The following is a 12,231-nucleotide window of genomic DNA, read 5'->3' as shown; positions in this document are numbered from 1 at the left end:
CACGGCAAAACTGGCATACTGGTATTTTAAGTTATCAATTTAAGTCACATTTTGCTTTATAAATTGTATTCGAGCATTTTGCGACTTATTGAATGACTATGATACCCGATATCAAAATAGTATATGGGATTTGCAGATCACCAAGCTGTCCTGAAATTCAACATTGATTACAAGCTCTTTATTGGTATGTATTATTTCTTCTTTATATTTTAGTACTTGATATAATTTTAAGTTAAATGAACTGTGTCACAGTAAAATAGACATTGGCGATTGTGGCCAGTTTGGAACCGAATCAGCCTTCGATCGCTTGGAAGCTGTTTGCTTAAAAGCGGTTTTCTGACAATAACAAATAGTTTAATTGGATACTGATTAGACTGCCCTTTCCCTGTGACAAGGCTCAGATAATAAATTGTCATTAATCAAATGATTTTATTTCAAACATTAATCAAGTGGTCTCTGGTCTCTCGGGACCAATGAATCATGCACTTTCGTGTTGAGAATTGAATACTACTTAAGGCGCTGCTAGTGGGCGTGAGAGATGTTGCCCCTTTCATAATCTCTCATGAACCGACTCAATAAAACCGAGTCGGCAATATTTGACTTAATTTTGGTTTGATTGCTCTATAGGGATCGAACATTTCAGAATCTTCCTAAAAGCCTAGTGGCATAGTGTCGACTTTGATTGCAGAAGGTTGCACTGCTGGTGTGATCTCCCCAAGCGACATTGAAAACTGGCAAACTTTGTAATCTAAAAGGCTGCTTAACATGATAAACTAATATAATGTGAATTTTTCCCCCACATGATGGTCATCAGTTATATTATATAAAACTCACAGCAGTAGTTAACAATTGAACAATAATTAATGAACGTATCTTTCACTTGTCTTTGACTCTTTGAGTTTGACATGGCCTAGATTTAAATATGTGACTTGACTTTGCCAGCACTCTTGTGACAGAGCTTAGGTGTAAATGCACCACTTAAATCCAGATTTGCTGTTATGGAATTGTGGAACGTTTCAAAGGTGTGATTATATAAGTTTTTCTTACATAGTTCAATAAAGAACTAATTTCAGAAACCTGGTAAAAGTTTAACGTTAATGTTACCAATGTGTCAGACCAGGGCCTTGCTTTTGAAATCTAGGACATGCATGGTCAGATGATTTCATTAAAGATTATCTTTTTTTCAAGCAGATACACATGTTAACATGTTTCTGTAAATAATGTAGATGCTAGATGACATTTGACTTTTCTGCTGGTGCGTTGGCACACAAGAAGGCTCGGTTGGAATGGTTTGATGGACTGCTTGGATGTGGCGTTACATTATATACAGTATATCAATCTGTATTATTTCAAATATATTTGCATGTAGAATACTTACATTGATAATATGAACACCATTAATGCATATGAATGATAAACTTGACTGAAATCAGTTTAATGATACTAAAATCATGTCATTAATTTATACTGATAATTATTGAATATGTGTTGCTTGATACCATCATTTACATCTATATCAAATTAGATCATACTGTAACTTCAGTGATGAATTTCAGTGAATTAAAGTAAATACAAAATGTAAGTCACTCCCATTTCTCCCCCGCAGCGAGCATTCATTAAGGTCCTGCTGTGAACTTATCCAGATCCAGATCCAGATCCAAAAATATTATACATTATTATTAAAAATTATTATGCATCAAGTTTTTTGGAGGGGATTATTTTCCCTCTGTAATATCAGTGTATTGTTTAACTTCTTTTATCAGTGTGTTTAAATATATATAAACCTAGCTCCATGTTCAGATCTTCAGGCGATTTATATTTCACCCCCTGATCTTATTCTATTGGATATTTTAGCTAGTGCCTACATTCAATACAGTCAAATATATATTAAGTAGTATCTGTACACATTGGTAGATTAAATGTGTACATTAAATATTATAAGTGCTAAAAATATATAGTACACATGTTCATGCTAGATGAATTAAGAGCCTAAGTCAAGGGGTATTTAAACAATTTTTAATGGTAAAATGTTCTGAAATGTATACCCATTTTCTCTTGAGCACTGGCCAGATATAAAATGTATACCATTTAACCGCTTCTATATGAAGCCCTGACCATATCTCAAATATATACCCTTTTTTCTGACACCCTGTTCATCTCATGTTGATCACCTAACAAACACCTATTAAAATGGCAAATTATATGCAAAACAGTTCATCAACTGTTGAATGAAATACTTCAGAAAAATTTGACATTCTTTTAACATGGAAATTTCACTTTCACAGTCATGGAAAAAAAGCCTGCAAAACACAGATCAAATATACTTTTTATTGGTAGATCACCCCATATCGTGATACTATATGTGCATCAATATCTCAAGTCTTCATGACATCAGGACAACAAATGTATTTTAAGTCCTTAATTGACCTGGCTTTAAAGTAATAAGTTTGTTATAAACTCAATCAGTATATTTATATCATTATTTATACTTTGTATATCGTAACATGCAGTTACATGATAGCAATAAATAATCACAAAGCAACCCATACTATAAAGGTCGTTGACAAAGCCTATGGCAATAATGTGAACACATTAAGTGTAATCGCCCGCTCGTGCCAGCAAAAACAACACGTTGGCAGTTTGTCTTTCACTTTCATTTTGTGATATCAAACTATTAACAATTATGTGGATGCGAAAAATACTGCCGTTGCTTATTTAATATATGTTCTGTACATTTCTTCAATAAACTTTCTTCGTAAACTCAAACATTCCTGACAGGCTACCGCTTTGTTTACATATTTCGCTTACATTTGTACGCGCGTAGGTAGAAACGCATTACCGCTTCCAAAATGTGTATTCATACTATTGCCTTCTAGGTACGTATCTGATGTTTTTACGGAAAGGGCCGAGAGTGTGCGATTTGGGGTCATGATCCCTACGGATACTAATTCCCCGTACCCCCAATTTTTTTCCGTGCCCCAAATTGTTCGTACCCAATGTATTCGTACACAAATTATTGTTTGTACCCAATTTTTGTTCTTACCCCAAATTTTTTTCGTACCAAAATTTTGTTTGGCATATATTTTTGGGTATCGAAAATGTATCTAGCCAAATTTATGTTCGTAACCACATACAAATGTGTGGTTATGTAGATAAACTTAAATTGATGCTTTTATACCCATCATCTTTAAAAGCATCATCATACCAGTACTGTCAGTACTTTGATTTATTTATCGTTTCCGGCTTAATTTGATACATAAAGAAGTAAAAATTATAATAATGAAATATTTATTAAATATTTATTATATTATATTTTTAATAAACTTTTAATATTTATAAATACTATAATATATAATAATCTGCTTTGGACACATGACTTTTTCACTTTTACCATATGTTACATATCTTATTGAAGCATCCGTTTAGAAATGTTTGCGTCTCATTTTTCCACGTCATGACTGCTCAACGCCAATTGAATACATGGATATATGATACATTGCGTTTAATAATCAGGCATGTGTCCTCCATCTGTGAATTATGGCACCGTGTTGCTAATGTGTTATGTTTAGACGATGGCATCATGACAATCGGCTTGCCCCGTTTTTTGCATTCCCGAACAATCTGCATATTGTAAATGTGTCGACCAGGTCGATTGGCGTCCGTTGATATTGCCCGCCTGATCAAGCAGCACCCGATTAATTTGTCAGACCAGCCAATCGTCTCCCGACTATTTTCCTCCGGTATTTAACTATTGTTTTTCAACTGCCATCGAGTAATTTACGACCTCGAGAATCACCGTCTACATACCATGTAGCATGTTAACGACGACGCAAGGATTAACACCGTGAGTGAAGCAGATTTACACAAAAGAGTTTACGAAGGCCATTATCGCTTACCAATCCCATCTGAACAAACTCTTCGAGAAACTAGACAACACACAGCTTCGACTACCGGAATTCCCGGCATCCATATAATCTAAACAATTTTTCTTTTTAAAATAGTAACGGTACATTCTGACCAACTGCCGTTATTATTTTGGTAAAGGAATTGACGATATGCTGTTAGAAATTGTTTGTTTTATTGTGTTTTAACAATATAATACGGATAGGTAAATGTATCCTTTGAAAAAATCATTTGGTTCTTAAATAGCGCCTTCTTGTTTCAACCCAATTACTAAATTAAACGTATCAGTCCAAAAGTGCAACTAAATGTTCACGTACTTTGTTTTGTAATCGACTTTGTATGGGGTCGAATGTCCGTGGCTGCAAACTATCAGATGGTAGTATAAAAAGTAGATCGTCAGTGCTTAAAATCACTGCCGGTTTTTCGTGAGCCGTTTGTCCAACAATTCAAATATCACTTATATAATTACCGACACACTTCAAAATACCATTTAATTATTTATTATTGTCATGCTTTGAAATAATTACTTGACACATTTACAGACCGCGTTTAATGCACATACAAACGACAGTACTGGTCTCAAAAAAGCATAATTTTTTGAGGGAATATTTAAATTGAATGCCACCGAATATTATAACGATGAGGCAAACAATAAGTCCGCATTATGCAACTTTTGTTTAACGTCTGTTTTTTATAAACTGGGAGTTGTAAAGGAAAAATAAAACAAACTCAAAATGATGTTAGCAACGACATGTATCTTAAAAGATGTCTTTTTAAGACGCATGTAAAGAATAAGCATTTGACGTTCTCTTAAGAGAACGTTAGATTCTTAAATAATTAATTGCTAGTAAACAAATACACATGATCTTATTTATATGTATTTATTGATGTCCACATATTGATACGGTCAAATATTGGTAAGATGTAAAAATGATACATGATTTTGCTTGAAATCTCAACAAAATGCTTGAACATATTGCATTTAAAACGATATTGCCCACATGCATACTTAAAATCTAACACCATGTTTAAGCAACTTTGAAACTCCATGTGTGTTTGTATTCCCATATGTATGGGGTACTTTAAGTATCACAGTTCTCCATCAAGATACTTATAAAAGCCAATTCTTAACTTGGAATTCATTTATCAATATTATCATGATCCTCAATTTCTAGTCACCACAAAATTACATAATTATTATAACGAGTGTTTTTTTCTATAAGACGTATCTCTGCATAGAATATTTAAATAAACATATCAATTTCCTTTACCATTTTTTACCGTTTAAGCCCTAATGCGAGGTTGAGCGGGTAAAATTGCTTCTTTAATACAGAATTGGTGAATATAAACTTAAAAATATGACGGTCTTAATGACACGTTACATTAACTTATTTATTGTATTTAGAGGATAATTATTTTCCACACCGTCTGCACTCGTGGCATCATAATCAAAATAGTTAAATGTAGTTCTCAATAATTACCTTGACGTTTAATCTGCTTTGGATACCGACATAAACAAATATGATAAATACAACTACGATCATGTATCTAATATAAATACGGTGTTTCCACGCAAACGATTATTCCTTTAGTGCCTCGAGAATACCCTGTTGCAGGCTACTGTGAAAATCAATTGGGAATAACGCATATACGTGTTAAATTATTTGCCATATATGTTCAAATTATCTTAAGAATAAAATGTGTTTCAACAAGAGTGAAGCGATGTGAATACGCTGACAATAATACTTTTAACAGTTATTGATGCCAAATAAGAAGAAAGTGTGTGCACTATACAGTTGACATTCTTTTTATTTGGATTACTTTGATAGTTTAAAATAATAATATTATCTAAAATCCCACACAACAGCACCAAGATCATACCCGTAGCCAGGGGGGGGGGTGCGTTGGGTGCGTTCGCACTCAATCTTTTTTGACAAGTAAAAAAATTGAACTTTAAGTTGCACACAACTTTATTTGACGCAAAAACGGTAATTTATTTTTCCAGGAACCCAGTGAGTCTTCGTATTTAAGCGTTAAAATAATGTATTCAATATGCAACCGACAGGTCACCATATAATTCATATCTCAATTAAGTCATTTCCTATATAGCGCATGATTTTTATTTACAATTTTTAAACGTAGAATTGTTGAAATCAACAGAAGTTTTGACAGCAAACTTTGAAAAGATCTAAGAAGCCGGTCCGCGAGAAAAGGAATTTGAATCTTTGATATAAATGGATATTTGTTTTCTGTATAATGAAAAATTATTAACCTGACACCCTAATCCGTATGAAATCGATATTTATTTAAGGATATTTGATACTGAATGATTGTTTTGTAACTTGTGTCATCGTTATTAATGTCTGTATAAAAGCTATAACTTTAACAGATATCATAACACAATGACGAAGCCTACTTATTGTGGGTTGAAATCCCAGTCCAATAACCTTTTTGCGACAATTATCTAAAAACAATTTGATTTCCTTAAATAAATAATCCTATAAAAATGAAAATACATTTAAGCTAATTATTAATGGAATGTTATGTCAGCTTTCGAAAATGACTGAAATCAAAGGACACCCTATGACTATTGCCGAAGACTAATTAGTCACTGGTTAATAACTTTGATTTTACCACGATTTATAACAATTACACATGGTGCACAGCATTTCCGACAAAATGCGTTGTATTGTTGATATATCACCGTACAACCATTTTCGGATCCCCGAAGGGGTTTCCAGCAACAAAAATATCAGCTATGGTCAAGACAAGATAATTTTTTTGTTGAATGACAAGAAAACACATCATTTCTACAGAGCAATGTAGTTTTTTTGTAGTTAACCAACACTTAATGTCAAACTTGACACTAGGCATGTTCTACCCTTAAACAGTTGTTATAATGAATTTAAAACGTTATAAAATATGATCAGGTGGACGTCAACGTTAAATGTTCATCAACTGTGGCGGATCTTGAGCATATAATGGGCAAATAAGTACATCTTTTTTCTTTAACGTCCTGGTATACATTGTTAAGGACTTTGAGAACATAGGACCAGTAGTTTGTGGTTATTGGGTCTTACTGGAGCCTTAAGTGTTATATGTTTCGGAAATACATTTAGAAAAAAGATAACTAAATTGTCAAAAATAGTTTAAAAAAAATTAAAGTAACCAGTTGTACCATTTTGATTTATTTTAAGTATTGATGCAGATTAGAGAAGACCCAGTTTTGTTAATCAGTGTTTGTTGTACAACACACCATTAGCACGTTTAGAGCAAAGCTATGCCTCTGGTACTATCCACAGTAGCAGACAAACAATTGCTTTGTAAAATAAGGCAAAAATTTTAATTGGATTTGCTCGATTTAAAATGGTAGAATGTTGGAATGGTAAAACACACCAATTTTATCTTAGATTCCAAGATTCCAATAAATAATGATATTTTATACCGTTCTTATTGTTGATTTAACATTCTATAAATTTGTTGTTGCATATGTAAACAAAATGTGTGCGCGCATACCAGTGTCGGGTTAAACACCGTATAAAATGATGTTTCATTATTGAAATTTTCTAGGGGGGGGGGGGGGGGGACCTCCAAAGCCCCCGATTGCTCCCGCACACCCACTTCGCCGGCAAAAACTCGCATCCCCCCTTTTCAAAACTCTACGGGCCTGAAGATTGTATAAACGCTGGTTAAAGTTACCGCTCGGTAACTTTCAAACCTTGGTTAGTTTGCAGTTATTAAGGTTTAGTAACTTTCAAGGTTACTCGATTGTATAAAGACGATATACCGCAAAGTAACCTAACCGCGCAAAGTTAAATTTAACCACCGGTAAATTTAACCAAAACATTCCCACACTGCATTTTCTAATGACGTAAGTTTCGCGCAAAGTGTCACGCGTCGATTTCGTTAACACACAAAAAAACAGCGACATATATTTGACGTATTTTTTTAATCAAATGCATTTACAAATTCATTTACAATAAAATAAAGTATACATTTTAACTATGAGTTCATCAAATTATTTAAAGTGTTTACGAATATATGACCGGGGAAAAATTTATATTGTTGTCGGGATTTGCATCATTTAGTGGAATACCTGGTGCTTCCAACTGCGAGAAAGTGCTTGCAAAGACGCATACTTTTCTTGTTGTTTAAAGTGATGTTAAATATACATAGTCGTCGTTACATGCTAGCCTATTGTTCTCATTGGGCTTATAGCTCGTTTTTATGACTGCGTTATAAAATAATATCTTTCGCCAAATAACGATTTTTACACATACAAAGCACAACGCTGAGTATATCATTAACTTAAAATTTTACATCCGAAAATCACTCTGTCTATAGTCCAATCTTGCATATTGCAATTGATAAAAGTGCGAGTCTTTTTTGTCGATTTAATAAAAAACGACTTATTTCACATGTACATGTACTGTATTTTGACATATTTGCATTGTCAATTTATCACAATTTCCTTATTTCGTACAATGTGCATTGTTTATAATCCATGGATATACTTTTGACATATTAGAATGAACAACAAGCCATACACATATTGCACAATTCATAAATAATCTGCAATATTTGCTTTCCGTTTTAATTCACGTAAGGCATAGAGATGTGTAAAGTATAAGATGGTAAAAATAGCACCATATTTGCATTTGGAATGTCCCATTTTGTACACGGGGGTATTATCCACTCATTTATCTGTTGAGTAATGGAATGTTTTCCATTCTTTGTGTATGTAGGCTATATATTAAATTATGTTCTTGTACAAAAAGGGCAATTACCATAGACAAATAAAACTTGTGCAAGTTTAAACATATGTTTTATGCAGAAATCTGCAAATGCATCCGAGTGTATCAACGGCTATTATTTGATAAACTGATCCGGTTCATTTGAACATCAGTACCGTAGAGTGTATGACGTAGCGTGTGACGAAGAAGAAAGTTTGTCGAGTTCATTAATTCATTTGAATATATATCTATTGATAAGTTGGCATAAGGGTCTTTATTTAACTATGCTTAAATACTTATTAAAGACCCTATATGCAAAATCGTCAATTATTGAGTTGAATGGATGTATGGATTACAATGATGATTAAAGGTAGGTTCGAACTTGTTTTAGTTTTTGTTTGTACTTTTGTCGTTCCCTGTTCTCAGAGAAATGATTTTAACATGGGCGCCATTGATGAATCGGATCACACACTGCATACTCATAACAGAATATAAAAAAACACATTCTGTGCGTCCTTAAATTGGTCGTCCGAAGTCGGAAATCGGTATTGTCCTGTAAATTAAGTCAAATAAAGTGTCAGTCGCTTCAATTGTCTGTTTACTGGTCGAAATAGTCAAGGTCGTCGATGGTTAGCTTTTATAATGACGCGCGACTCGGCCATTTTGTGTAAGTAACCTCTCTGTTATTTGAACATACCCACCTATAGAAGCAGGGTATGTTTTAACTGGGTTTTAACCAATCGGTATAACTTACCCAAATTTATACAAACGCTTACCGACCAGTAACCAACAAGTTACTGACGTTTAACCGCCTGTATGTGGTTAACCGCTGCACCCAATTGTATAAACAGTTCAACCGGCGGTTAACCACATACGGTTAACCACACTCGGTGGCATTTGCAGATTTCTGCATACAAATATATATTTAAACTTGAACAATGTTTTATTTGTCTATGGTGGATTCCTTATTGTACAAGAAAGAAAGTAAGTTTATTGTAAACATAGGCCAAATTAGAGGAATAGTCTAGCATGTTACGACGACCATGTATGTCCATTGTTATGTTACATCTAGAACAACTAGAAGAATAGACGCTTTTGTAAGCACTCTCTTGCAGTTTGGAAGCACCAGGGATTCCGCTAAATGATGCAAATCCCGACATCATTATCAATTTGTCCCTGGTCATTTTGATGAACTCATAGGTAAAATTTATACTTTATTTTATTGTGAATTCATTTGTAAATGAATTTGATAAAAAAATACATTTCGCTGTTAATAAGCGTGACACTTCGCGCGAAAATTACGTCATTAGAAAATGCATTGTGGGAATGTTTTGGTTAAAGTTACCGGTGGTTAAATTCCACTATGCGCGGTTAGGTTACTTTTCGGTATATCGTGTTTATACAATCGAGTTACCTTGAAGGTTACTATACCTGAATAACCGCAAACTTACCAAGGTTTGAATGTTAACGAGCGGTAACTTTAACCAGCGTTTATAAAAGCGGGTGCTGGTGTAATTGTTTATACAATCGGGTGCTCATTTTTTATAGAAAACACCACATACTACAATGTCCACGTGCAAAGCGGTCATGTTGGCGGTGATTCTTGCGCTGTGCACGGGTATCTCGAGGTGCCAGTGTCCAGCGACGTGCCATTGCGACGGAACTGTCGTAAGATGCAATGGACAACAGCTGTTGACCATACCCCTTTCCCTACCAGACGCTACCACTACCTTGTAAGTACCGGAACAATTATCAGCTGTTGTGTGTGTTAAAAGTCTTTCTGTTTGTCTGTCTGTCTGACTGAATGGCTGTATATCCGTCTAACTTCATGTCTGTCTGTCTGTCTGTCTGTCGGTCTGTCTGTTTTTCTGTCTGTCTGTATGTCTGTCTGTCTGTATGTCTGTCATCATCATCATCATCATCATCATCATCATCATCATCATCATCATCATCATCATCATCATCATCATCATCATCATCATCATCATCATCATCATCATCAACATCATCATAATCATCATAATCATCATCATCATCATCATCGTCATCATCATCATCATCATCATCATCATCATCATCATCATCATCATCATCATCATCATCATCATCATCATCATCATCATCATCATCATCATCATCATCATCATCATCATCACCATTATCACCATCATCACCATCATCATCATCATCATCATCATCATCATCATCATCATCATCATCATCATCATCATCATCATCATCATCATCATCATCATCATCATCATCATCATCATCATCATCATCATCACCACCATCATCATCAGCATCATCATCATCATCATCATCATCATCATCATCATCATCATCATCATAATCAGATATGCTTTTTGTGATCAATAACTAATAATATTTGCTTATGTGTTTTATTAGTTTAAAGCACTATTTGTGTCATTATTTTTGCCGTTAATAATTTAATTAATTAACAGCAAACACTATTGAAACTAAACAGCGCTTTTCAATAAATATAATAAGAAAAAACTTAAGGTTAAATCTGAATTTATTGTAAACGGTTTGAATATGTACTGTTAGGTGTGTAGTAGTATAAGGGCAGCTATTTAGTTGTTGTAGCGCTCAACGCAATTGTGTTGTCGTTGATACAGTACTAATATTTATAGTTAATTTTATAAATTGGTGCTTAGTTAAATGTGAATTGTATGCGAACAAAACAAGTCCTCGCCAAATTTGATGGGATGGTGCTTCGTATATTGCTCAGATGATGATGATAATGATAATGATGATGATGATTTATCGGGGTGTTTTGTATGGAAGAACTGTCTCTGATGTGTTCCGTTGTCTTATGTATGTCATTTGTTTAAGTGTGATGTTTGATGTTGGAACGTGTAATTTTGATTATAGTCTTTCCTGCTTAGAGGCATAAGCAGATGCACATTAACCAATTTTAGCTTATTTGAAATACATGATTATTTGTTTCGCATTAGAATATTATTATTTGATCACTTCAGTTAACTTTGTTTTTATTCCAGGCAATTACTCAACAACTCTATCGCATCCATTCCTGCGGATGCATTTCAAGGACTGACGAACCTTGAGAAATTGTAAGTTGTTTTCATAATTCAAACGCAGAACATATAATGAATGTGAAATTATAATTTCCTAATTGTTTCCTAGTTGCTTCAGATTGATGCATCACTTCAGATCGTTCTCAAATATAAAATACAGTATTTAAAGAAATATTTATGTGTTATTTTATTATTTTGAATACAATTTCATTTTTAAACCGGTCACCAGAAAAACTTTGCTTAACCGAAATTTTGCAAAATTAAGTACTGTTTTAAGTATCATTTTACTATGCCTATATACGAAACAATTACTGGATATACGCTTTTTGTGACCAATAACTGATTATCATCGCGTTAAAATAACTATATTGTTTCATTATGGACGTTGTATGCAAACAAATAGCCTTGCCCTTAGCCATTAGATTGTTACCTTTTATCATGGGATTTCTTTGTTCATTGTGATTTAATTATTGCCCTATACTATATTTAACCACAGTATGCATGGAACAAATCTAGATATATGTTTACTTGATTTA

General features: G+C 33.7%; 1 protein-coding gene across 1 annotated transcript; it reads left to right on the top strand.

Annotated features, from left to right (window-relative positions):
• The first annotated feature begins 10,188 nt into the window (after window positions 1–10,188).
• LOC127865680 (leucine-rich repeat and transmembrane domain-containing protein 2-like) lies at window positions 10,189–11,735 on the top strand. The gene is made up of 2 exons (XM_052405607.1): window positions 10,189–10,369; window positions 11,660–11,735. The coding sequence occupies exons 1-2, from the start codon at window positions 10,203–10,205 to the stop codon at window positions 11,733–11,735; spliced, it is 243 nt and encodes an 80-aa protein (XP_052261567.1). The 5' UTR covers window positions 10,189–10,202.
• Window positions 11,736–12,231: the final 496 nt, after the last annotated feature.

The sequence above is a fragment of the Dreissena polymorpha genome, chromosome 1 (genome assembly GCF_020536995.1).
Source record: "Dreissena polymorpha isolate Duluth1 chromosome 1, UMN_Dpol_1.0, whole genome shotgun sequence".
NCBI classification, from domain to species: Eukaryota; Metazoa; Mollusca; class Bivalvia; order Myida; family Dreissenidae; genus Dreissena; species Dreissena polymorpha.
Note: the sequence above shows the minus strand (reverse complement) of the source record. Positions and strands in the feature narration are given on the sequence as shown.

Bases quoted from the DNA above. Each gene is read 5' to 3' on its own strand.
- LOC127865680 (XM_052405607.1), top strand. From the start codon at position 10,203: ATGTCCACGTGCAAAGCGGTCATGTTGGCGGTGATTCTTGCGCTGTGC. The intron at 10,370-11,659 runs GTAAGTACCGGA...TTTTTATTCCAG, and splicing joins CCAGACGCTACCACTACCTT to GCAATTACTCAACAACTCTA.